The sequence below is a fragment of the Emys orbicularis genome, chromosome 5, assembly GCF_028017835.1.
Source record: "Emys orbicularis isolate rEmyOrb1 chromosome 5, rEmyOrb1.hap1, whole genome shotgun sequence".
NCBI classification, from domain to species: domain Eukaryota; kingdom Metazoa; phylum Chordata; order Testudines; family Emydidae; genus Emys; species Emys orbicularis.
Window position 1 is genome coordinate 112,924,676 of NC_088687.1, and position 27,451 is coordinate 112,952,126.

At 42.4% G+C, this 27,451-nt stretch overlaps 1 protein-coding gene across 2 annotated transcripts; it reads right to left on the bottom strand.

Moving 5' to 3' along the window:
• Positions 1 to 1,840: 1,840 nt before the first annotated feature.
• PACRGL (parkin coregulated like) lies at positions 1,841 to 27,451 on the bottom strand. Of its 2 annotated transcripts, XM_065405583.1 has the most exons (8): positions 27,427 to 27,451; positions 27,049 to 27,209; positions 22,338 to 22,405; positions 18,479 to 18,569; positions 13,947 to 14,081; positions 9,083 to 9,190; positions 4,009 to 4,089; positions 1,841 to 1,955 (listed from the first exon to the last, which is right to left on the bottom strand). In XM_065405583.1, exons 1-8 carry the CDS (start codon positions 27,449 to 27,451, stop codon positions 1,899 to 1,901), a joined length of 726 nt encoding a protein of 241 aa, XP_065261655.1. In that variant the 3' UTR covers positions 1,841 to 1,898. The 2 variants fall into 2 exon arrangements, with proteins under 2 accessions (XP_065261655.1, XP_065261656.1); XM_065405584.1 differs by lacking the exons at positions 4,009 to 4,089; positions 27,427 to 27,451 and having other exon boundaries at positions 27,049 to 27,198.

Sequence of the window (27,451 nt, forward strand, 5' to 3'; positions counted from 1 at the left end):
GTTTTACAGAGAAATCACCCTGTATTTCCTTTTCACATTTGTATGGTGTAATACTCATTTTTACATAATACTTTGAGTAAAGATTGGTACAGTTGATGAGCAATACATCTCCTGCAACAACATCCAATTTTATTTGGCTTTCTTTCCTCTTTTACTGAAGCCCAGCTAATTTACATAAGAGGAAGAAATCTCGTTTATAATAAAAAATGTAATGACTCAGATAGACATATACCACTGCTAGGTATTAAACAGATCATCTTTACCTAATAAATCTGCATTTATGAATTTTTCATGAAATGAGTACCTGAAGTCCTATATATTGTATGTGTAATTCGGGTTGGACTGTCAGTAAAGTTTTCTGCTCAAAATTAAGGACCTGAAAAGGTTTTGAGTTCAAATTTCTTTGGGAAGAAAATCTAATTCTACCATTATTTCCAGAAGTACGTGTCTTACCGGTTTTACTGAGGAAAAAAGGAGATAATGGTCTTTTGAAGCGTCCATCTCACTTCAGTGCTCAGAATGCAGGAATATCTAGACAGTCTAATATCTGTTTCAGTGGTCTGTTTACTATGAAAAGGGAGTGAAAAAGAAGCAGAAACTTTAGCTATTCACCAATGTTGTTTATAAGCAGTACTACTATTACATTTTTGAGGAACATTAATTCTGTACCTAAAAAAACCATACATGCACAGACGTGAAAGATTAAAATGGATTATCTTTCCCCCATCACAATTAAGAGATAAAAATTACTATACTATTGTTTTCAGTGATTCCAGGCCAATATTTTGAAATGCTACTGAAGATATGCCAATCTTTATTGTGACATTTCTGCACAAAAGATGTGAAGAGGCTACTGGAGTAGAAAGAATGCTGCAACCATTATTTTGCAAAAATAAATCAGGTATCTATTCTGGTGTAGAGATAGAATGTTGAAGGCTGCTCTGCTATCACCAGTGTAGGAATAAGAGTAGTACAATACATGTACACCTGAAATTTGCTGTAGTGTGTTTGCGTAAACTAAATGTGCACATTTTGTAAAAAATACAAAAAATTATATATATATAAAAATAAAATACAAGAAAGAAAAACAAGCAGAATGTTTTTGTTTTTTGAAAAAATACTAGACTACAGGCATTTCTTTAACCAAATGGATTTACTGTTTCAATACACGCATCTGAATTAAGTATTTAACTGTTAATTCAGTACTGTGCTAAGATTTAAGTTCCCAAAGTGACAGTTTTCAAAATAAAGGGTTACTGGGATGGAATATGAAAAACAGTATTCCAATATCAACACCTGATTATTTTACACTATTTACACTACTAGAGCAACACTGTACAACTAGTTTTAAATCAGTTCTTTTGTAACAGAAAACTCCCATGATGAGTGTTACAGAGATGAAAATGTAAAGAAATCATTGCAAGTTTTACCTATGTAAAATAAATATGTATCTGCACTTTAGCAGGGAGTTAGTTACTGCTTAATTAATAATTACAATCAAATTCTACCTTTTATGTAACATTTGATAAACACAGTAAGTGTGGCAGAATTATTTAAGGAAATAGGAATGTACAGCAAAAATGAATTAACATTTACTTTGTTTACAGCTGAAACAATTAATGGTAGATAACCAATAATTGACTGTAACTGTAAACATAAGACTGGATACACAAACAGATTTATATAATAAAAATGATATAACTGTTTGCCATAATTACAAGATATTATGGACACAATCCACTTAATCTTCATTTTTCTCCCAAACCAGATTACAGAATGTTTGTGGTTAGTTTTATTAGAATAAATTGTACCAAAAGGAAATTCCAACAGCATCCACAGTCAGCTTCTGACGCCCACAACCACACCATGCAGTGTAAATGACTAGATGGGTCTCTCGTTCAAGAGGAGATGGAACAATAGGTTGGAATTTTAGATTTGATGATAGCAACACTCTCCTGTTGATAAAAATGAAGTTTACACAGTATGAAGCACTTAGTTCTGAAGGCAACTAAGGGAAGTATCGGAGTTATAACATTTCCTTAAAATTATACATATCTAAACACCCATCATACAAACTAAACTATCAAAAGAGAGTTGAAGACAAAAAAAACATTAAATATTTTGAGAGAGATCAAATCTCTCTCTCATAGGAAAAGTAACAGAGACAAATAACTTAAAAAAAAAACATGCAAAGAACTGATAAAATAACAGAAGAAAATAGATGGGAGAACTACAGGAGGGTAGGTTTTATGTACCACTGACTTGTGGGTTATCTATTAACTACCGCTAAGTTCTTGGTGCTCTCACTCTAATAAATCTTTTTTTTTTTTTTTTTATTAAAGGCGCTCAAACACACAGAAAAAACATACAGGGTTTAAAAATTCCATAGATCACGTGTCCTGCTGGGAAAATTGTTTTTAAATAATACCGTTTACAGGGCATCATTATTTTCCTCTTCAAGATTTGATGCGAGTACCCAAGAAGGGGTGGAGGGGGGAGGGGGGAAAAGAATGAAAGAAAATCAAATGCCCAATTCGAAAGCCTTCTTACAAATGTAATTCTCAATTAAATCAATAGAAGCCGTGTGTTTGACAAAGGCAGAATTAATCCTCGATAAGAGTTAGGAGAGATAATTTAAAGACAACAAGGGAGGAGTGAGAGAACTTAAAGAAGGGTGCAATAATGGTTGGTAAAGAGAATTTCTCTTAAGAAAAGGGGACAGGAAGAAAGGGTAGAAAACAGGACAAAAGAAGAAGTGGAAATCAGATATATGCAATATCTCTTACGTTTTATATACAAAATTTTAGTATTTCTTAGTAATTGTTTTATTATTGCTTTGGAAAAAATCCTGTTTGTTTGGGAAGACAAAACGTTAATAGAAATGGAACTTGGATCAAACTGATGCTTACTGTCGGACATTTAAATACTTTAGGTTAACTAACAAAGCCAGTATTTTAAAAACATGACACGTCACTGCAGTAGATAAACTTTTTTCCTCACAAATTTCAAGCCCTGGAAGTAGAATTATAGAGCTCTTCTGGTGTCTAGGGAGGAAAAGAATAGCAAATGTTCCATCTCACCAGTAAGTATGCACACACCTCCTAGCAGAAACAGTTTAATGTTTTAGACACTTATCTTGCAAAGGGCATCTGTGTGGACAGGCACTTACTTCTCAATGGAGTCCCATTGAATGGGACTAAGGCCTGGTCTACACTAACCCCCAAATTCGAACTAAGGTACGCAACTTCAGCTACGTGAATAACGTAGCTGAAGTCGACATACCTTAGTTCGAACTTACCGCGGTTCAGACGCGGTCCACACGCGGCAGGCAGGCTCCCCATCGACTCCGCGGTACTCCTCTCGCCGAGCTGGAGTACCGCAGTCGACGGCAAGCGCTTCCGGGATCGATATATCGCGTCCAGACCAGACGCGATAAATCGAACCCGGAACTTCGATTCCCAGCCGCCGAACTAGCGGCTGGGTGTAGACATACCCTTAGTGTGGGAGTAAGAGGCCTGCTGTATGGATCCCTATGTAGGTGTGGATTCTTGGAATGTCATGTTAAGGTGTGCGCCTACGTTTCTTACAAAGGAGCACAAGAAATTAGTGTGGGGATGTATGACAATAATTTAAAATAAAAAAGTATTCTCTATAGAAATGTAAAATAAAAGTCTATAAGTGACTATGTATTACATGAAGTAGATTCTATTTCTTTTCTAGGTCACCATTCATATACAGGAAAATAAAGCTATTTTCACATTATGAATCAGTACACAACACCACTAGGCCCCAAACCTGCAAAACCTACACATATGCTTAATTTTACACATAGAGTAGTCACAGCATGTAGAGTTAAGCACATATAAGTGTTTGCAGGATCAAAGCTCTAATTTGAAGGATTCAGAGACTTGAACTCAAAAGTTTTCTTGACATGATTTATACATTTCAAGTATGTTTTTATATTTTCTAACAAAATGTAAAATGCAGAGAATAATCTGTTCAACTCACCTTTCCACCATACTGCTCTAGCTTTTGTAATGCAACAATGATCTGCTCTTTGAATTTCTTGTCCATTAACCTCTTTGAAATCTATTGGAAAAAATAAAATATAAATATAACTTGGAAAGAAAATGATTGAAGTACAATGTATGAAAACCAACCACATTTACTTTTGCTTTAGAATACTGCTTCACCTTAATTCAGGAAAATAAAAGCAAAAAGACTCATTACTTTATGCATAGTAGGTAATTCCAAAGTAAGACACATGGTCAAAAGCAAAAGGGGAAAACGAAGTTTTTTGTAATGAAAAACATAGCTTTGCAGAAAATGCTCAGTTATTGCAATGATGGGTAGCAGTATAAAATCCATAGACAGACAGCTTTTATATTTGTTTGCAACTATTTTTGATGCAAAACAAGGGTACGAAGAGGAATACGAAACAGTTGTTGGGAATAGTCTGGAGAGTTCCTTTGTCTGTGCCCCTGTTTGTTAGGGCTCTCCCTCCCTGGCCTCTTACACAGTGGGGAAAAACAGGGAGCTTTAGTAGTCCTTGCCCTGGTTTCTCAGGGTTTCCCTGCCAGGCCTCTCTGCCTGGAGAGATTTGGCAGTTTCTCACCCCAATGGATCTGTGTCTTCTCTCTTAGGCCTTTCTATCTGGAGAGTTATTCACTTTCTGCCCTAATTGCTCAAGATCTTCTCCCCCAGGCCTATCTACCTGGAGAGCTTTTATAATCTTTGCCTCTTTTGGTCAGGGTTCCCTCCCAGGCCTCTCTTACCTGGAGAGATTTTCCAATTAGGGCTCCTTCCTTAAATAGCTCTGCAACACACCTATTAATTTTGCCCTGCTTCCTCAGAATACTTCTCTCCCAGGCCTTTCTACCTGGAGAGCTTTTATAATCCTTGTCCCCTTTTTAGCAGGGTTCCCTCTCAGGCCTTTCTACCTGGAGAGCTATTCATGGTAGTCTCTGCCCTTGTCTATCAGGGTTTCTCTCCCAGTCCTCTCTACCTGGAGAGCTTTTAACATCTCATTGCCCCAGTTAATCAGGGTTCCTCTCAGAATTCTTTGTCTGGAGAGGTTTTCATTGTTCAGGCTCTCTGGGAGCTCCTTCTATTCAGAGCAAACCTATCTCAAAGGTGGGCTTGACCAAAGGTACCCTTTAGCCATGTTTCTCAGCCGGGGGGGGACTTCTTGTTTAGCTTACATTAGGAAGTCCACCAGGTCATTGGCAATCATAGGCGTGCGCACAGAGTGTGCCGGGTGTGCCCAGGCACACCCTAATGCAGGGGTGGGCAAATGGCTCCCGGCGCGGCAAGCCGCGGGGTCTGCGCTCCCAGGCTGGAGCGCCCGGCCAAACACAGCAAGCCGCTGGCCCGTCCCCTGCCTTCCCCCCTCCCCTGGAGCCATGCCGCCACGCGCGCAGCGCTCTCGGGGCTGGGGCTGTGCACTCCTGCGGGGCAGTGTTTGGCTCCGTGTGGAGGCTAGGAGCCTCATCTCATGGTAAGGGGTCCGGGGCCGGGGGGTTGGATAAGGGGTGGGGGCAGACAGGGAACAGGGTGGGTTGGATAAGGGGTGGGATCCCGGGGGGGTGGTTAGGGGTGGGGGGTCTCTGGAGGGGGCAGTCAGGGAGCAGCAGGGGTTGGATGGGGCATGGGAGTCCCGGGGTCTGTCGGGGGCGGGGGTGGATAGGGATCAGGGCAGTCAGGGGACAGGGAGCAAGGAGGGTCCTGGGGGAGCAGTTGGGGGGGGGCTCTGGAGGGGGTGGTCAGGGGACAAGGAGCTGGGGGGTGGATGAGTCAGGAGTTCTGGGGGGGCTGTCAGGAGGCAGGGGTTGGAGAGGGGTTGGGGGAGGCAGGGAGCAGGGGGGGTTGGATGGGTCGGGAGTTCTGGGGGTCCTGTCAGGGGGTGGGGAGCGGTTGGATAGGCGTGGGAGTCCCAGGGGTCTGTCTGGGGGCGAGGGTGTGGATAAGGGTCGGGGCAGTCAGGGGACAGGTAGAGGGTAAGGTCCTAGGGGGGCAGTCAGGGGACAAGGAGCAGGGAGGCTTAGATAGGGGTTGGGGTCCTGGGGGCAGTTAGGGGCAGGGGTCCCAGGAGGGGGTAGTCAGGGGACAAGGAGCAGGGGGGGTTGTGGGTTCTGAGGGGGGGGGAAGTCAGGGGGCGGGAAGTAGGAGGGAGTGGATGGGGGCAGGGTGGGGGCGGGGCTCCCTGGGTGCACACCCTAATGAAATGGGCTGTGCACACCTATGTTGGCAATACCCTTATCTTCCTCAGAGAAATACGAAGTGACCACAGCCCGGGGCCCCCCTTTTTGTAGGTACCCCATACAGTGCACATAACCCTCCATAATCAGTGGCATGTCAGAATTTATCACATGTGAGGCGTTCAGATGGTAAAAGCCTTTTACTGCCTGTAGGCTGGTTAACAGAGCTGGGATTTCCCCAGAAATAAACTCTTTTACTGTGGCCTCCTGATCTGGAGAGGAGTCCTTCTGGATTCATCTGCATGTACACTCTTCAGAGTTAAGGATCTCTCTATCCAGGTTAAGATCCCTTCCAGGACTTTCAAAGACCAGGAACTGTACTGTTTTTCCCACTGCTTTCAATACCTGGCTTAGCAACACCCACTTTTGTTCTTTCTGTACCCACACTATTGTGTGGATGACATTCAGCAGGTTAGGACCATTTTTAGCTTCCTTTTTCCTCTGAGAAGAGCTCTTCTTTTTAGCAGAGGTCCAGTTGTTGCCCTGCTTTGCCACTATATCATGATCCATGGTTCGGCAGGTGAGTGTATGTCCCTATCCAAGCCATCTTCCTTCTGTACTGGCGTCAGTCCACAAAACCCCAGCTTTCTCCTTAGCCGAGTTGGACTTTGACCCTGGCTGGACCTTGATCAGGTTTTGGAGTTTGGTCAGCTCCTTTTGCAGCAGTAAGCACTGTTGGTCCGCTGTCTCGTTTTCATCTTTGAGATGAGTCAGCTCTTGCTCCTGTTTTACTGCTCGCCCTACAATCCTTTCCCATGAAGAGCAGATTTCTTCCAGATCCTGCCAGTATTGAGCTACCTGTACCCGTAGTTCCAGAATTTCAGCCTGATTCCGATCAGCCATAGCAGCCTTCTCTTCTAGCTTACCCCAGTCCTTTACAGTAGAGGCCTGCTGTGTAGCTGAGGGGGCTACTGCCATTATTGCAGCATGAAGAAATGAGGTTCTTACCCACGAAAGCTTATGCTCCCAATACTTCTGTTAGTCTTAAAGGTGCCACAGGACCCTCTGTTGCTTATTGCAGCATTGTTGTACATGGGAACTTAGTGTTTGTGCCACAGGACACCCGCTTCTTTATTAGTCTGCTACTCACTCCTTTCGTGAGGCCTTTCTGGGTGCCTAGCCCATCAACCAACCCACTGGTATCCACACAAGCCTCGTGGTACTCTCTGGCTCTTTTCCCAGTATGGTAAGCTGCTCCTCAAAGGCTTGCCGGGTCCTTTCTAGATTCAGCTTCTGTTGCTGGCTTTCTTTCAAATTCTGAAAGGAGAGAGTTTCTCTCTCATGTACCTCTATTTCTGTATGGGCCCACTGGTCTCTAGAATAGGCAGAGCATTCCCTCTCCAAAACAAGGAGATGTTCCAACTCCTTCTGTCTATCTTTTAGATTGGAGACCTCCTCCTCCAGGTTTTAGTTCAGCTCACCTCCTTCACCTGCCTATCATCTTTTGCCTATCATCTTTTGTGTACCCAGTGTCTCGCTCACTAAGCGGACACGTTTTGCTTTCCTTGGATACCTCTTTACATTTGGCCGCCAGCGCCAGCTTTACCTTCTCAAGGTTGGCTGTCTCCTGCTTGGTCTGTCCCAGCTGCTTGGCCAGCTCTTTCACCATTTGAAAACGTGTCTGTTCTATTCCCTGGACCTGGGTCTCATAAGCCTTTAACCTGTTATTTAGTTCATACCAGAGAGCATTCATCTTGTTCTGCAGGTTGTAGGGGTGCCTAGTGCCCAACCAAGGGTCCTGACTATCAGTCATTCTCTGAGCTCCCAGGCTCTGTGAAACAGGTTTCCCTCTGTCTCCAACACCACCTGTCAGGGAACCCTGCTGTCCCTCAGCGCTTCTTATTGGGCTCTTCTCCACAGGACTAATTTCAGGGCCCCGGCCCAGCTGCAGTTCCTGCGACACATTAGGTACATTCCCCATGTTCTCTTCCCTCAGGACAGACACTGGAGGCTGGGTCTTCCCTTCAGCAAAAGGGTTGTTCAAGACCCACAACTGCTTTCCCATTTCTATCACATGGGCCTCAGTCCTTCTTCCTTGTCGACCAGGTTTGCCAATTACAGGGAGTCCTGGGACTATGATCGTACCAGTACTGCCTTCCTGAGTTAGAGGGTTTTTTTTGGAGGGTGGGGGGGGGGGGCAATACCTTCTTATGTGGCCCATTTCCCCACAATGGGGAAAAAAAACCTGTCCCTGGGGCAGCCTTCCAAGTCCTAAACGGAGTCCCAACGGTCCTCTGTTCTGCCTTAACTATAACCTGGGCCTCAGCCATTCGTGATCGGGTGTCTTTATTCACCTGGCCTTCACTGGCCCTGCAGCTCTTCTTTCTTAGCCTGCTGGGCCCTGATTGGCTGCTTCCCACACAGCCGCTCTAGGTAGCTCGGAGGACCTCTCTACTGCCCTTTTCTGGGGTTGGGTGTGGCAGGGCCATAAAGCCTTCAGCAGGGGGCCTCCGGACCTAGTCCTCCCCATCACAGCAACTTTAATGGGTTTTGTTACTAAATATTAATATTTAAAATTCAGAGGTAATTTTATAATAAATAAACAATGTCTCTTCAAAACACAGTAACTAATTTGTCTCAGTCTTTAGGGGGGTTTATTGTACAAATTGTTCTTTTGGTCTAGTAGCTATACTGAATGTTGGAGCACTATAATTCACCATATAATAAAATAAAACTATGGATCGCTGCAAAAGCTTATCAAGAAATGCCTTTCATGGAACAGCTGAAAGTTCCATCATCTTTGTGTGAAATGACAGGAAGTCTCTAAACAAAAGTAACATAAGAAATGAAGAGGCACAGTTACTGTGTCAATTTTTTGTACTTACGCTTGTGAGTAGGTGTTTCAGCTGATCATTAAGAGCAGGGCCAACAATGGCACTCAGCTGTACCAAAGCATTCAATCCTCTTTCAAATACTTCACCGTTTGAATGGGCCTTGCAAGGGGGGGGAAAAATTAATAAACTGCTATCAAACAGTAATCCTCAATCAAATGTGCAAGCTCGCTAAAACAGCAATCTCTTGAGTACAATAATTAGTACTTACACAGTGCTTTACTTTTTCAAAGCACTGAAACTAATGTTTGAAGAGGTTTAGAAACACAAGTACAGCATTATAGAATATGTTAATATCAAGCATGTAACATTTAAATGCCAATGTATTTTCAGGGGGGGAAAAGGAAACACACACACAACACAGCACAGCATCCAATATTGGATGCTAATGGCAAGTTTCAGAAGTTTTTCAGAATGAAACAGACTTTTTCATTTATTCTGTTGTGTGACAACTAATCATTTATTTATTTGATAGGAGAGCAAGCTAGGTAGTTAAACAGCATGCAGTATCTTTGGGGGAACATATTTTATTATGTTTATGTAACACTGTGGGACAGGGAATGTGATTATGTTCTACTCCCTGGGGGATGGTTACCAGAGCTCCTTCAGGAATTAAAACAGTGTGTGTGGGGGTGATTAAGGTGAAATACTCACTGAAAATCTCCAGAGAGAAATCACCTCCTTGGGGAGGTTCACATATACTGATTCAAACTGGGTTCCTGGGACTAGGAAAATAAAGCATTTTTGGCTTAAAAAGGCTGTGTGTGAACTGACTCAGGGTCTTCTTTTTGATCCAGCAAAAGGACAAGACCTTCCATACAGAGGGGCCCCAACCATGTGAAATACTTTGGCCTACTAGGGCCCCATAAGACTGATGGGTGGCTCCTGGTATGTTTAGTGTGCGTTTAAATCAGTTTATTGTTTTTTATTACGTCTTCTCTGTAATGCTTTCACCTTAAAAATAAATGTACTTGCTTAGAAAGCTGTGTGGTAACTTGTAACTTCTGGCAATACACTGCTCATAGCCCTTGGAGAGAGAAATCAATTTTACAGGTGCTGGCCATTAGGTAGACTTGCTTGCTGGGGTTATCCCAGTGTAAGGCAGGGCTATGTGCAGGCTTAAAACCCCATGTCAGATGGGAGTGAGGCAAGGGTCCCCACACAGAGACTGGTGATGGCTGCAGACCTGAGACCTGACTGGGCACTCCTGAAGTGAAACATGAAGGATAGAATACAGGTGCAGTTACTCTGAAACTGTGACAAGTCCATCTACAGAATCTCAGTTTTAGTCAGGTGTTTGCTACATTACCCCTTAACATTTTTAAAAAGCATTTAAGAAATGTGGATTAGCTGGAATTATAGTATAGTAAGTAATATTTTAGCTAATAAATCAGTAAACCCAGAGTAACTATTGTAGTGTTAGGTTGGAAGAAGATATTGAATGAGGTTCCTGCAAGGATCTATTGTGGATCATTAACAAATGTGTTACAGAACACCAATGACTGTTTTGTGTAATGATCAACTATGTATTATCCTGCAAGGATCTATTGTGGATCATTAACAAATGTGTTACAGAACACCAATGACTGTTTTGTGTAATGATCAACTATGTATTATACTGGATTGTAGTGATAATGGGAGGATTAGATGTATATGAAGTACTTCTTAGGCCTCAGTTAGAGAAATGCATTTAGTTTTCAGCATTGCATTGTAAGAAGACAAGTGGGAAAAAGTTCAGAGAAAAAGGATAAACATTGAAAAAGTTTGAACAACTAGAACTGCCAGAATAGGCCTAGGGAACTGATAAAGACTATAATTACTACCATAGGCGCCGCCTTCTGCTCCCACTGGTGGGTGCTCGACCCCCCTGTGTCCCCCCCACTTCCAACTCCTTCCCCAAAGTCCCTGCCCCAACTCTGCCCCCTCCCTGTCCCTATTCCAACTCCTTCCCCAAATCCCCGCCCCGCCTCTTCCCCACCTCCTCCCCTAAGTGCGCCACATTACCGCTCCTCCCCCTCCCTGCTAACGCCGCCAAACAGCTGTTTGACGGCGGGAAGCGCTGGGAGGTAGGCGGAGGAGTGGGGATGCGGTGCGCTCAGGGGAGGAGGAGGAGGAGGAGGTGGGGAGTGAGGGGAGTTTGGCTGCCAGTGGGTGCAGAGCACCCACTAATTTTTCCCTGTGGGTGCTGCAGCCCTGGAGCACCCACGGAGTCGGCGCCTATGAATATTACTTGACTCATCTGTAGTGCCCGTAACGTAAGGATCTCAAAGAATTTTCAAATATTAATCCATCCCTGTAAAACCCATGGGTAAATAACAATTACGATCCTTTTATAGGTGAACAAATGGAGGCACAGCAAAATTAAATGACTTGGTTCAATTCATACAGCAAGTCAGTGGGAAAACTAGAAATAGAATCCTGAAAAGAGAGTTGGGCCCAGATCCACAAAGGGAGCTAGGCATTGCAATGCTGAACCTCTGAGCATGCCGATCAGATCAGGCCCCACAGACAAAACAGGCACTTCTCTGCCTATCTTGCCATGGCTCATGGATAACAATAAGGCTTAGGTGGGAGAGAGGAATCCAGATGCCTAGAGTGAGGCAGCAGTGTGCATGCTCAGAGGCAGATACTTACATGCCTAGGGAACTTTTAGTGGAAATTTAGCACTGAGTGAGTTCAGGTTCCTACAGGGCTGGATAGCAGCCAAGTGGGGAGGGGTTTCAGGATTGCAAAGGAGCCTAAATCTGGGATTTAGGCACCTAAGTATCTTTGCAGATCGGGGCCATTGTATTAAGAGTCCCCATACAGGTCCATTCCATTTTGCCTTACGATAACCTTTCAATTCCTTCAAATGCATTACTATAATACACATTTTTAAAAAGCATGCTTAATCCCATTTTCTAATGTTATTCCTCTTTCCCCATTGATCTATTCCATTTCATCCTTTGAACCCCTTTAATTTTATTTCAATCCTTGCATATAACAGTCTTATCTATTTGCTCTGGGGTCTGTTCATTTTACCTCCGATTATATGCATATTATACACAAAGCACAATGATGTTGAAGTTCTATTGGTGCCTATTTCATAGAATCATAGAATATCAGGGTTGGAAGGGACCTCAGGAGGTCATCTAGTCCAACCCCCTGCTCAAAGCAGGACCAATTCCCAACTAAATCATCCCAGCCAGGGCTTTGTCAAGCCTGACCTTAAAAACCTCTAAGGAAGGAGATTCCACCATCTCCCTAGGTAACCCATTCCAGTGCTTCACCACCCTCCTAGTGAAAAGATTTTCCTAATATCCAACCTAAAATTCCCCCACTGCAACTTGAGACCATTACTCCTTGTTCTGTCATCTGGTACCACTGAGAACAGTCTAGATCCATCCTCTTTGGAACCCCCTTTCAGGTAGTTGAAAGCACCTATCAAATCCCACTCATTCTTCTCTTTTGCAGACTAAACAATCCCAGTTCCCTCAGCCTCTCCTCATAAGTCATGTGCTCCAGCCCCCTAATCATTTTTGTTGCCCTCCGCTGGACTCTCCAATTTTTCCACATCCTTCTTGTAGTGTGGGGCCCAAAACTGGACACAGTACTCCAGATGAGGCCTCACCAATGTTGAATAGAGGGGAATGATCATGTCCCTCGATCTGCTGGCAATGCCCCTACTTATACAGCCCAAAATGCCGTTAGCCTTCTTGGCAACAAGGGCACACTGTCGACTCATATCCAGTTTCTCATCCACTGTAACCCCTAGGTCCTTTTCTGCAGAACTGCTTCCTAGCCATTCGGTCCCTAGTCTATAGCAGGGGATGGGATTCTTCTGTCCTAAGTGCAGGACTCTGCACTTGTCCTTGTTGAACCTCATCAGATTTCTTTTGGCCCAATCCTCTAATTTGTCTAGGTCCCTCTGTATTTCCCACATTCTGAGTATGTCTACACTGCAACGTAAGACCAAGGTTAATGGGAATTCAGTTAGCTTAGCTGGCCTGTGTTAGGGAACCCTAGGCTTGAGCGTCTACATTATATTTTAACCCTAGGTTAAGAATTGTCTGACCTGTGCTCGAACCTAGTGCTCTGGTGTCCACACTGCAGTGTGCAGAGCCATATCAAAATAATTATATCTCAGAGTCCCTAGCGCACTCCTCCTTCCCCTCCCCCCAAAATGTGGTCACTCTAGCCTTAGGAACATGAAACACTGTGGGAAAACTTTACTGCCCACCCTGCACATTACCAGGAAGCACCCCGCTTTGCAAAAGGCTTGATCGGTTCGCTCTCCATTGCATACCCAGGAGGCTCTCTGATAATGTGCTTGCAGATTGGTGCTCAGAATAGAATGGGTTAACGCTCACCAGAGCTGTCTCCGTTTTCCAACGGGGAGGGAGGGAAGGGACTTCTGTTTTCAATAGAGTGCAGATTCTTGGGATAGAGAGGACTAAGGAAGATGTGGGATACTTCCAGATAACTCCCAGGACCTGAGTCAAGTGGGGTTGCGACTACCCTGCAAAGTAATAGGGCTCAGACCCTGCTTGATTTGAGCTCGGACCCTCCAGCTCCGCAAGGTCCTGGGACCCTGGGTCCAAGCCCTGGGCTAACACAATTGCAGTGTAGATGCAAGGGGGGGGTTAGCCTTGAGCCCAGGCTCAAGCACAGGCTTACACTGCAGTGTAGACATACTCTCAGAGCCTAAAGAGTCATTCGGGAGCTGCCCCACTTCTCACGGGTTGCTACTGTCATCCCAGGACTCAGACAATTTCCCATCTGCAACACTTGTATCAAACTGACTTTTTTCTTTAGACTTCATCTTTGTAAGAAAAAAAAAATCCAAGAGTACAATAAATGAAAAATAAGAGAAACATACCAGAGCAGCCTTTAACACTGGAACTAGACGAGGCAACAAGGGAATTGCTTTTTCAATAGCATCTTCAACCAAGAGTAATTCCTTAAAGCCCTCCTTGGATACAAATGTATATGGGTGTTTTGTCTCTCTTAGACCCTGTTATATATATATATATGTGTATATATATATATATATATATATATATGGAAAATATCTTTTGTTAATATGCAACTTTTAACACAACACTACATTAAAACATCAAAAGGTTCCCTCTAGCAGCAATATATTGCTCATGTTTTATTGCAGCCATTCAAAAACATAAAACACACTTACTCCACCATGTGGATTCATTGAGTATATCTCTGCTCACTAAATATTCAGGTTTTTTCCTTGATATGTGAAAGAATACTTTTACCCTTTTAATATGGTCATTTTCATCAACAGATGTACTTCTTTATTTTCATTCCATCTTCCCAAACTAATTTCTCCACAGCCCCATGAACAGAAAATAGATGACCTTTCTCAGGGATTTCCCTACCCTTAATGAAAACAGAACATGGTACAAGGCTGACACTTTAAAGCAGTACAAATGTGCAGGCTCGTGATATCCTGAATCACAGGAGTTACAGGAACTCACAATCTATATGGCAGAAATCTTTGATTTGTTCTGTGAGAGAAGGTCCCTCAGCCACTTCAAATACTAAGAGATTATTTTTTCTTTCAAAAGCATCTAAACACAGCTCAGGTTCAGCCTAGCATGTCTGATACAGGACTCTAAAGCCTGATCTACACTAAAAGGTTAGGTCTACCCACCTTCATCACTCAAGGGTGTGAAAAATCCACATCACTGAACAGTGTAGTTAAATTGACCTGATTCATCCGTTGACCTAGCGACTGCCTCTTGAGGAGGTGGATTACCTACACTGATGGGAGAACCCCTCCTGTCGGCATAGGTAGTGTCTACACTAAAGCGCTGGAGCTGTGCTGCTGTAGAATTTCAAATGTGGACACGCCCTAAATTTAAGTTTGTTGAGATTTCTAGAATGTCTTTTAAGGCAAACTCCCTGCCAAATGTTGGGAAAACAGGAAATAAGACTGGACACAAAGTAATTTGTAGTGACCAGTACAAAGAATAGAGGGTAAGGATAAATTTGAGCATATTTTCTATTAGGTTTCCTGGCTGCTTACTGACTGATTCATTTTGGTTTACAAGGCCCCACTTCCAGTGAGTAAGATTAACTCACTGAAGAGAAGGTTCTCTTTGCATAGTTGGGTTGGACCTAAATTTATTTACACCCAGGAAACTGGTAACTGACAGGAGAATCTCTGAAACCACAAAGGATTCCCTACAGGAGCTGGAGCTCTGAGATCCAAACTCAGCTCTGGATGAGCTATTTTGGCCAATATGCCAAAGGCCTTCCTCTTCACACCACAATGATATATCTAGGGCCATTTTGCTCAATTTCACGGTCATAGATTTTTAAAATAGTCAATGTCATGGTTTCAGATGTAAACATCTGACATTTCAGGATGTTTTTGCTCAGGATTTTAGAAAATTTACCATTGGGCAGAGCCCTAGTGTGAAATATTTCAGGCCTTAAGAATGAAAGTGCTCCAAGGTTGTAAAGGGACCAAAAACAGGATTTGAATGGAAATCCTTATGCAACTTTAATTATAGTGGTCACTCCCAATAAAATAAGTATTATTATAAAGAACAGCAAAATCCACAGATCTTTTTGGTTCTTGTTTGTTCTGCAACTTTCCATTACTCTCTCCCATAGCCCAAATTAGGGAGAAAGATTATTTTTAAAAAATATTCAACTGCTCAAACTGATTAACCATCTTCAAATATTATTATCTTTGTTTATAGTATGTTTATCACTGTGGGATGTAACTTGGGAGCTGTAATTCCCACCCACCCCCTTGCTCCGATTTGAGATCTACATCTCACTGAGGGCTCAAAAACAAATATATTGCCGCTAACAGGTGTCTATAGAAACTGACAGTGACTAATCATAATAAGATAACTGAAAAATAACTGTTTTGGTTGAACATTACCCCTCAGTTGAAAGTCTGTTTAACACTAGGGATATAGTATCTTTTGAAAATGACATTTTACAATATCTCTATGGGTTTATTAAAAGCTTACTAGCTTTCAAAATATTAATTCTCTTAAAATATTACTGGAAATCCATTATGGAGTTCATTCCCTGGGAGAAATGTCTCCAAGAACAATTTAAAATAATATTAAGACACAAAACTAGTCAAATAGAGCAATACATTATCACAACCTACATAACGAGCTATACTGAAATGTTCCAGTTCTTCAAAAAGCATTATTAAGACAAGTATTTATTGGGCCTATATAAGGTCAAAAGGAGATTTTAAACGGATCACAGAACAGCATTATTGTCAGTTGATGTACAATGCATAAAATACAGAATCTAATCTCTAAATCATACTCAAACTCCCAGCATATAGGCCACATCTGGCCTATTTTATGTATTAATTTAACTCCCATGATAGATTAAGATTGTACACAATTTAAGATTTCTAGCCCTTCTAATTGTGAAGAAAATCTTCCAAATAAGAACTAGTAAATCCCTGTCTTCCCAAGTTTGTATACAGATAAAACAAAGACAAACGGATTCAAGGGGGAAGTTGCCTCTGAAGCATAAAGACAATTGAACACCACTATTATTAATTACTGTTCTTTTTTCACAGAAACATTTAGCTAACATGCTTATTTTTTGTTCTTAGATTGATGGGAAGGAAAGCTACAACTCTCTATAGGCAAGAAAAACGCTGTACTGTAACAGTCCTTTCTGTTCCCGATTCACCCTCTGACTGAATCCTACTCATGTGATGTTTGCAAAGGGTAGAAAGGAAGAAAGAATGAACAGCTGTTCCTCTTCACTTCTCCTTTCATATTGGATTAGGAAGGTGGTTTTACTTGAAGTTTTCCCTCTAGCCACTAGCATTTTTGGTTGCAATTGCTAATCAGCAGCCATTAGGTGCTTCATCTTCCTTCCCCTCTGCCTTTCCGAGTTAGTGTAGCAGAGAGTATGCAAAAGGAGAGAGCTGGGAGGAAGGTAAAGAGAAGGACAAGTTGATCCAAAGCCCAAGGATAGAGAGAAAAAGGCATCTGCTGATGCCACTAATACCTATCCCTTAGGCCTTTGCTGGGGAAGGTGTGATGGATTAGTGTATGTCTGTACATATCTATATCAAAACTCCACCTCAGAGTGAGGATCCCAGAAGTGTTAGCAAAGGGCTAATAACGCAGAGAAATCAAGAGTCATTAATCTGGATGGTCTCCCATTCAAATGGAAACATCCTAAAACAATAAGCTAGCTGCTACCCGGTGGAACTAGTTCTCCTAGGTGAGTATGTAACCAACCATCAGATCACCTGATGAGGAACTCAAAGCCAATGAGGAAAGTCACTTGAATGGGGGGACTGCAACCTTATAATGGGAAGGCTCTCACTAACTTTTGGGAGCGGGGAAGGAGGGAGGAGGAGAAGACAATAATGGTGGTGGCAAGGAGAGTCTTGGGACCCTGAAAGGACTGACCAAAGGACTCCTGGAGTAGTGAGGGCACTGGAAGGAGAGTTTTGCATAAAGGTTTTTGTTATTTTCTATAGAGGTATATCTCATGTGCTTTGTTTGTGAGTAAAGTACAACTGATTTAGCAATTCTGTTGCAAAGTTTGCATGCCTCTTGCTTTCACTGTTCTCTATTCCCTGAAGAGGGGAACAGTAATCCAGTGGATCCACAACTTCAGTACAACTCTAGAAGCATGCAAGAGCTATGGGGGAGGCTTGGAAGAGCTGGTCCTAGATTCAGGGCCTAGCCAATAGGACTGTAGAATGCTCTCTCAGGAAGGAATACCAGAGAGAGGAAGTATGTCTTGAGAGTGTGCATAGAGGCCTAAAGACAACACCCAGACTCTCTCCATTCTCAGCCAGCCTAAGAGCACATGGGATCCAATGGTTGGATCCAGATAAAGGAGACTAGTGAGTGTCCACCAGACGGAGCTCATCCAGTAATCCAGAAAGATCCACTAGCTACAACCCCTAAGGAACATAACTTTTTGGATTCCACACTGAGGTAAAGATGAGGTATAACAGTTGGGAATAAAACTAAGAGGGGTAAAATAAGTGTTCAAGTTCCTTGGAGGTGTTTGGAGGAGTACAAAGTATCTGCTTCTATACAGGTCCACTGTTCCTCCCTGTGAACTGAAATAGCTGGTCTGGACACTGGGAACTGGATTTGCCTCTAAATATTCAACATCTGAATATTATTTATTCTTGTAAGTTGTGTAAAATTTTAATTTGGGTCTCTAGAAAACCACCAATCACAACAGTATCTAGATATCAGAGTGAGTTGGCACTTGACATGTGAAGTAATAAGTAAACAGCTGTTTTAGTTATAGTAGTTATCAACATTCAATTACCCACCTCTTTGAATAATGCATGCCAATTTCATTTTTTGAGCTTTGCATGGCAAAAAAGCATTGTATTATTCTATTATTCAAGAAAAGCAAGTTTACCTCAGCTAAAGTAATAAGAAGAGGATCAAATGGAAGAGTTTCAGGAAGACATTCCCACTGTAATTTGTGTTTTACTGAGCCATGAACCAACCTATCAGGTAGAGCAAAAGTTAGTAAATGGGACAGAGAAATAAACAGCATATAACAGTAAATTTCTTTAACATGCTATTCATACCAAAAAGATCCGCAATTGTTTTACAAAAATCACTGTAAAGGTATATATACACACTTCTAATATGCACTGCCTTCCCAGTGAAATGCACAGCCCTATTTGGGTAGAACGCTAAGGTAACTCCCTTCTCTTCATGTGCCAGTATATCTATGCCTGTATCGGCATCTACTCAAACAGGCTATGTGGCCTATGTTGGATCAGAGATCAACCTTAGGTTCTCAAACTGCTGCTGTTTTGTGCTCTGGAGCCAGGGCCTCTCTCAAGAGGTGGAGGAGCCATTCCCCATCGAGTGCACAGAGGAAAAGGTCACATAAGACCAACTGAGACCACTTCAGGTCTTGTGGAGATTCTTCTGCCTCCTACAGAAAGAGCATGCACTGACATGCAGGATGGCACAGGTGCCTCTAACCACTCCCCGGGACTGCACAGGAAGATTAGAGACCCTGTACTGTCAACACCAGTTCTGGCCCCAGCCTATCTGTTGAGTCCGGCACCGATGAGGGTAATGCCAGCACGGACTGTTTCCACATTGCTTACTGATATGCTGCCAAAGGACCACCTTTGCCTTTCCATTCCGACCTCTCCCTTGGTCCAAGACTTTACCTGGGCTACATCGTTTATAGCCCCATTGGCTGGGCAGACTGCTGAACCTTTGTGTTGGCACCACACCCCAATGTTTCCCTTCCACAGTCTGTGAAAGTGGGGTCGGTGCTGGGCTCGGGGCAAGGGACCTCCTCGGCACCACTGCATCCTGCGCCGCCCATTTTACCGTGGTGGTCTCACCACCTTCCACTTCCGCACCATCAGCTACTTCGGTACCAATGCTGACTTCGGGTTCAACATTGCTCCTGGCACTGGGCATAATAGAGGCATACTCGGTGCCGGTGGTACTGTTTCCACTGTTGGCACCAGTCTCTCCCTCATTTTGGGAAATGGATGAGTTGGACTAGTTGCTCACCTCCTCAGGGCTGGTTCCACCTTTATCCCCAGAAACCTGAGACTCCTAAGCATCAAGGTCGGGATCTTTTTCCTCCCACTCTCCATTGCCTGGCTCACAGGGGGGCTGTTCATGAAGCACCAGGAGTACCAGGATTGGCACTTGTCTCACGGTTGGCCCTGCACCTGTTGGCCACCAATGCCCTATCCTTATGCCCTGTGGCCTCCATGGAATCCGTGGGATGCTCCTTGGTCTCAAGGGTTGTTCTAAGGTGAGATCACCGGGCAGGTCGGTGGCGGGGACCGCCAATCCACCACAGTTTCAGGCACCAGTGAGCCTTCCCATTGTGGAGCCTCTGGAATCATCCCATCTGGGTCCACAAGGGGAAGGATCTGACCTTGGCTCTTCTTGGCTCCTCTTCTTTGTCCCTGGATGATTTGGCAGTACCTGGCTCTCTCTTTCCTTCAGTACCTGAGGACTTCAAGACATACCAGGACCTTTTGCAGCTCGTGGTGGCTTCCTTGGGCATTCAGGCAGAGTTCCTAAAATATCCATAAGTTGTTCAATATCCTGCAGCCATCTGCCACAGGAGAGTGGCCCTCCCTATTAACGATGCACTCAGAGCCTGCAAAGGTTCTTTGGAGCACGCCAGCTTCAATACCTCCTACCACAAAGCATTTGGAGAAACACTACTTTTTCCCAGTGCAGGGAGCTACGGGCTTTTTCTCCCATCCAACCCCAAATTCCCTGGTTGTAACTGTGGTGAACAACAGAGCCCGGCTGGGCAGATTTAAGTCCACTCCTAAGGACAAGAACTCTAAAAGAATGGACTTTCCTGCAAATATGGATTGTGAACCAGCAGCCAATCTCCATTCAGCTGATTGGGTCGCAAACCGCAAGATTGCAAAATGACAAATATTTCACCAGTGAAGTACACCCCAACTCCATCGAAACAGATGCCCTCTCATACAGATGACTGCAAGGCCTACCATAAATATTTCCACTCCTGGGGAAAGTGATCCAAAACATAAAGAGAGAACAAACCAATATAATAGTGCCAACTCCCTACTAGCCTAGGAGACCATAGTTTTCCATTCTTATAGAACTGAAACCATCATTAGAGCTACTGAGAAGACCAGATATTTTCCAGGCCTTTTCCCCATCAAGACAGACTGGCTTCAACTAACAGCCTGCCTATTGCAAGAGAAGCATTAGCAACCCTTGGTCTGTCCTCAAAATTATTAAGAGCTGGCTCTCATCTAGGAGAGTCTCTCCATTAAAGGGTCACTCCTCCATCTGGACCAATTTCAGCGTCTAGTGCCCTAAGCATAGGGTAGACCCAAGAGATCCAGGGATTCCAGCTATTTTGGACTTCATCCAACAGGGCATGGATAGAGGTCTTTGACTCAATATCATAGCATGCCAAGTATCAGCCATTAATAGCATTCTATTCACAGGATCCTCAGGATCCATGACAGACAACTCCCAGGTATCCAGGTTTCTCAGAGCAGTCAGACTGGTTGGACTAGTTGTCAGACCAATGTTCTCAAAATGGGACTACCTCTGGTGATAAAAGCCATAACAATTCACCAATCTGAATTTTTGGTTTCAATAATCAGCATTCTAGCACTCTATCAAAACCTGTTTTCTGGCTGCTATTGCATCTGCTAGATAAGTCTCAGAGTTGGCAGCATTATCTGTACAGGAACCTTACTGTGTGTTCCACAATGACAAAGGTGGTGCTGAGAACTCCAAAATCATTTCTCACCAAAGCAAACTCTCCTTTCCATGCTTCACAGGAGATTATTCTTCCCTCATTCTGTCCAAGGCCACAGCATCCTACTGAGAAGCTGTTGCACATCTTAGATGTGCAACAGCAGTCAATCAGTGCATTTTTGTATAACTTAGATGTCAGAAGAGCAATGAAGTACATAGTTATTGGGTTGGCATTGAGGTTATTGTTACTAGTTTCTTTCTACAAGTTTTGGAATGACTTATCTGGAGGCAAGCAGGAAAAGGTGGCGTGGCCAGCATGAGCAGTGCTGCAACCTAAACTGCCTCTGGAAACTGCAAAGTGGAAGAGAGCAGCCCAAACGTAACAGAGTTGTGGAAGATGCTGCTAGCAGTAAAGAAACTGATCATGTAAGAAATATTCCATTCCCTGCACCTTTACTGGCAATTGCCTACTCACTAAAATGACACCAAATTCTGTTCTGCCACTATGAGGAAGAAAACATCACTGTATGAAGAAATCAACTGCTTTCACAAAGTAGACTCAAATTAATTCTGTAAGTACTTCACCATTTTTGGAGTGGTGCAGCCTCTACACCTATGTATGATAATAAATAACTAAACAAATGTTGAGTGATTGCTTCCTTTTATCAGAGGGGTAGCCGTGTTTGGTTTTGTGGATACAGACTATGAGGAATCCGGTGGCACCTTAAAGACTAACAGATTTATTTGGGCATCTGAAGAAGTGGGGTTTTTACTCACGAAAGCTTATGCCCAAATAAATCTGTTAGTCTTTAAGGTGCCACCAGACTCCTTGTTTTTGCTTTCTCTTGAGAAGAATTAAATATCAGAGGCACCTTCAGAGATCAGTAAAATCAAGTAGCCAGAGAACATACAAGTCAGTGTATAGTTTTCATCCTACACTAACAGTAATGAAGAAACGAGTCTTGATCTATTTAACTGCACCTAAGACTACTGTCTGAATAGATTCAGTTCAATTGTTTTTAAAAATTCATTACCTGCAAGGTATACCACCTTTAGAGTAAATGGCAGAAAACGCAGAAGGAGCTTTTGAATGATCCCCAAACTGGGTGGACAAAAAAGTAAAATACATTATTTACTCACTATCATAATATTTCAGTTATAACCATTATAAATGTACTTTAGTATTGCAGTTTGGAGAGAAATGTGACAAACCATCTTGTGATCAGAAAACAATTGTAAAGGATACTGCAGAGACTGGATGGAAAAAGAATTCTAACATTTAATTAAATAATAAAGTAACCTCACAGCAGTATGTTACTACTGTTTTGTTAAGAAAAATTAATAAATATGATCTTTTCATTTCCCATCCCATTTTTCTACTTTCTCATGCAAGTAGTCCCACTAAAGTCAATGATGGCCCCATGGGGTGGAGGGGTCTCTCACATAAGTGGGGAGGGAGCATGGCTCCTGGGCTCTCCATGCTCCTCCAGATGGCACACAGACATCACAAAGCCTGACTTGACTGAAGAGAGGATATGAGTTGGACAGGTGGGGAGGAGAGGAGGAGGAGGATATTGGGACAAGGAGACTGGGAGCCAGTGGGGGTGGGAAGACGGACTGGATGAGGAGCCAGGGAGGAGACTGGGACTGGCTGGGCAAGGAGACTTGGAGCCATTGAGGAGGGGTTGCTGTGCAACCATAATTTGGCCTCCTTGTGCATATATGCTATGATACAATTTTTCCCCACATGACCCCTGCCTCATTCAGTGCACATGACGGACCTGCAGTGGAGATGAAGCAGTGTTGTGCAATGAAGGAGGCTGGAGATAGGACCCCTGCCTAATTTTTTCAGAAATGTAGTGAAGGATACAGAAGATTGGAAGAAGATAAAAGATTGTCTCATAGTTAAGGCAGTTGAATGCTACCATGGAGAACTGGATTCTATCCCTGCCTCTTCCTGAGAGTTCCTATATGAGGATGCTAACTGATCACTTAAGCCAAAACTTTTCCTAGATGTTCACTGACAGTGTGTTCACTGATTGTGTGTGCACAACCTGACACCCTGGAATGCTATACACTCACAGCTGGAACTAAAGTCAATGGGAGTTGTGTTTTGATCATATAGAGCAGTGGTTCTCCCTGGGGGTACTCAGAGATCTTCCATGGGGTACATCAACTCATCTAGATATTTGCCTGGTTTTACAACAGGCTACATAAAAAGCACTAGTGAAGTCAGTACAAACTAAAATTTCAAACAGACAATGACTTGTTTATATTGCTCTATATACTATACACGGAAATGTAAGTACAATATTTATATTCCAATTGATTTATTTTATAATTATATGGTAAAAATGAGAAAGTAAGCAATTTTTCAGTAATAATGTGGTGTGACACTTTTGTATTTTATATCTGATTTTGTAAGCAAGTAGTATTTAAGTAGGGTGAAATTTGGGGGTACGCAAGACAAATCAGACTCCAGATAGGGGTACAGTAGTCTGGAAAGGTTGAGAACCACTGATATAGAGTGCTATATAAGTTAAGTACTCTGAAAAATCCAACCCTAGGTGTCTCAGATTGGGCATCCAAAATTAGTAGATACTTTTAACTTTAATTTCTTTGTGCCTCAATTCACCACCTGCAAAATGGGGATAATACCACCTCACCTCACAGGGTGTTGTGAAAATAAATTATTGTCTGTGAATCTCTTAGATACTATAGTGATGAGCACCACATAAAAGTATCTGAGAAAGTTAATAATTTTTACTTCAGAGCAGGGTTTTGAATAGTGAGGAACAGAGAAAGTCTAGTGTCACATGTTTAACAACAAGACTAAAAAGTAATATCAAATACCTGCTCACTCAATGACCTTGTGAATTCTGTGCACTGAATGAACCAGGAGTCTTGTGGAAAAAAATAGTATGCAATCATGTAATTAAAGATTGTATCATAAAGCACACACATGAGGAGTCTGATTAAGGTTGCAATCTGCCATTTCCTACCTCTTCAGTGATTGATTTTGCAATGTTAAATAAATTTTAACATAATTTTGTGTTTAATTTCACTGTATGTTGGCTTGGATAACAGTGACTTGATGAAACCATAATATTTTTCACAAAAAGAGATGCTATTTTAATAAAACTGTTCCTTCTGGACAGAAGCTTTCAATTTTTAGTACTGGCAAGTTGGCACCTTTCATAAGCATTACGAAGCATTGTAGTCTCTCACTGGCTTTCCATTCAGCCTATGGTGGTACCTACTGTAAGCTGGTAAGCTAACTCACCAGCGCATGCACCACAGAACAGTCTCCAGCCATAAGATTTCAATCCCTTTTTCCTCAGGGTTTCGGCTTTATTGCTTCAAAACAACACAAGTTCAGTATATTGAATACTTCCCTCTCCACTAACCCAGAGTCTTCTGCAGGGGCCTAACTACTCCATGACAAAGTCACAGCAAGCCTCTCTGCTCCCATCTAATTCATAGGCTGCTCCTTGCAGGATTACACTCTACAGGACTATTACCTGGAAATTTCACATGAACTGGGCTCTCTCCCTTGAGCCAGGGACTCCTGCTCCTTCCTACTCCTGTCAACTGTCACCAGCAACTGACCTATTTGCTGGCTTTTATGAGTACTAGATCTTCCAGCTATCACCTGATGTCTGCCTCAGCTGGGAAACAGCTGATCAGTCACAGGTGAGGCTAGACCCATCTCCTCTTAAAAGGAGTGACAACTACCTTGTATTGAAAACCCTTTAGCCTTTTGCGTGTGTGCACGCGCACACACGTGTTTCTTATTTTTTAAAAGGAAAAAACATAAGAGAAAACTGAAGTATTTCTATATAGAAATACCAATCCTAGAAATGGAGAGGTTGCTGTCAAATACCCTTGTGAAAAGGATAAGGAATTAGATACTGTTTACCTCAGGCATTAGGGCTTGCAGATCTTGGAGAGTGAATGATTAATAACAAACGTTAAGAATCTAAACTCACAAATCAGATGAAGTGTCTCCAAGCATAGAAAACATATTCCTATTATGGAAAAAAGTGCTTTCTACAGCAATTCTCAAGTAAGGAAGAAGATAGTCTTGAAAATGATGCTGATACTCACAATAGCTTTGCCCACTCTTTCTAGATCATGTTACCTCAGAACAGTCAGGGCTGAAGGTTTTAACAGAAACAATCATAGGTATCCTATCCACTTATTCTGTCAGTCTAATGCTGACATTCAGCGAAGACAAGAATCTTAAGTATATTGGCACTACATTTTTTTTTGCCTTAAAACAAAAAAGTAATCTCTAATCTAACTTCAAGAAAAATAGAACTTCCCCAAAGTAATTCCTAGAGCATATTTTTCAGAAAAAAAATCCAATCTTGATTTTAAAAATGCCAGTGATGGAGAATTCACCATGAATCTTGGCAAATTGTTCAATGGTTAATCAATCTAACTATTAATGTTCACTTATTTCCAGTCTGTATTTGTCTAGCTTCAACTTTCAGATATTGAACTGTGTTATACCTTTCTCTGCTAGACTGAAGAGCCCATTATTAAATATTTGTTCCCCATGAAGGTACTTATAGACTGTGATCAAGTCACCTCTTAACCTTCTCTTGATTAAGCTGAACAAATTGAGCTCCTTTAGTCTATCAGTGTAAAACATGTTTTCTAAGCCATTAATCATTATTATGGCTCTTCCTGCACCCTCTTCAATTTGTCCATGATTCAGTAAGAAGGCTGATAAAGTACTCCTGCAGTGGTCACATCAATGCCTAATACAGAGCCAAAATAACTTCTCTACTCCTACTTGAGATTCCTATTTGTATGCATCCAAAGATTGCATAGTTTGGCCACAGCTATGGGAGTTCATGTTCAGTTGATTATCCACCATGACCCCCAAATCTTTCTTGGAGTCACTGATTCCCAGAATAGAGTCCCCTATCCTGCAAGTATGGCCGATGTTCTGTGTGTCTAGATGTACACATTTATATTTAGATGTATTAAAATTCAATTACTTCAGCTACACCTCTACCTCGATATAACGCTGTCCTCGGGAGCCAAAAAATTTTACCGCGTTATAGGTGAAACCGCGTTATATCGAACTTGCTTTGATCCACCAGAGTGCGTAGCCCCCCCCACCACGAAGCACTGCTTTACCGCGTTATATCTGAATTTGTGTTATATCGGGTCGCATTATATCGAGTAGAGGTGTATTTGTATGTTCAAAATTGGCAACCTCTTTCTTCAGGAATAATAACCGGAAAGAATGCAGTGTCAAAAATGATAATTATGTCCAGCAAGTTTTGACAATCACATTTAGTAGATATTTGCAATAGGTCAGCACCAAACTAGAAATCAATGTTGGTAGTGATGTTCAAAATCAATACCCCAGTAAAAAATAGTGGAATTTCTAACACATCTTGGTGCTATCGTTTAAGTTTTTCAGGCTGGGTGAACAAGACATAACCTTCATATCATAAACAGATCCACTGTCGTTTCTGCAATTGGAAGGGCTTGCAACTTATTTTTGAAAAAGTTTACATTCTGGAAAATATAGGACAATATAAAAGAAGAACTAAACCCTAGAAAACCATAGATCTTCTGTGATCAAAGATTTCTGCTGTCCCAATTGAATGCCATATTTTTTGGGACTCTCTCACTCTCTGTTTGGCCCTACTCATTTATGTTGGTACAGAAGGTTGGCTGTTTCCAGGAAAAAGTAATTTGTTTAGAAATACCATCTCTACATACCGGATCAATAGTTTTGGGGTTAAGTTTATCACTAGGCTTTGGTTGTGGCTTAACCGCAAGATCTGGAGAACTAGATGAAGGAGACGAAGATGTCTTGCTTTTCTGTATTGCAGTCTTTGGTTTTATTTGGAAACCTGATGACATTCTTTTATCATAAATTCCTAGAATGAAAAAAGGAAACAAACCTAAAAACAGAGTTCTCATTCCCACTTGACATCAAATTAAGAACTTTAATCCTGATTTTTGTTGTGCCCAAATCTCATTCTTGGGTGTGCAAGGAATGCAGGAAATATGAACCAATGCATATAAATCATGTATTGCTGAACACCCAAAACAGTGTAGGGTACATATCAATCACTCCATTTTTCAAACACACACCTCCACATCTCTTTGTTTCCTGCAT

Bases quoted from the DNA above. Each gene is read 5' to 3' on its own strand.
- PACRGL (XM_065405583.1), bottom strand. From the start codon at position 27,451: ATGCAGGAAACAAAGAGATGTGGAG. The intron at 4,090-9,082 runs GTAAGTACAAAA...TTTTTCCAATAG, and splicing joins TGAAACACCTACTCACAAGC to ATTTCAAAGAGGTTAATGGA. The intron at 1,956-4,008 runs GTGAGTTGAACA...TTTTATCAACAG, and splicing joins TAGAGCAGTATGGTGGAAAG to GAGAGTGTTGCTATCATCAA.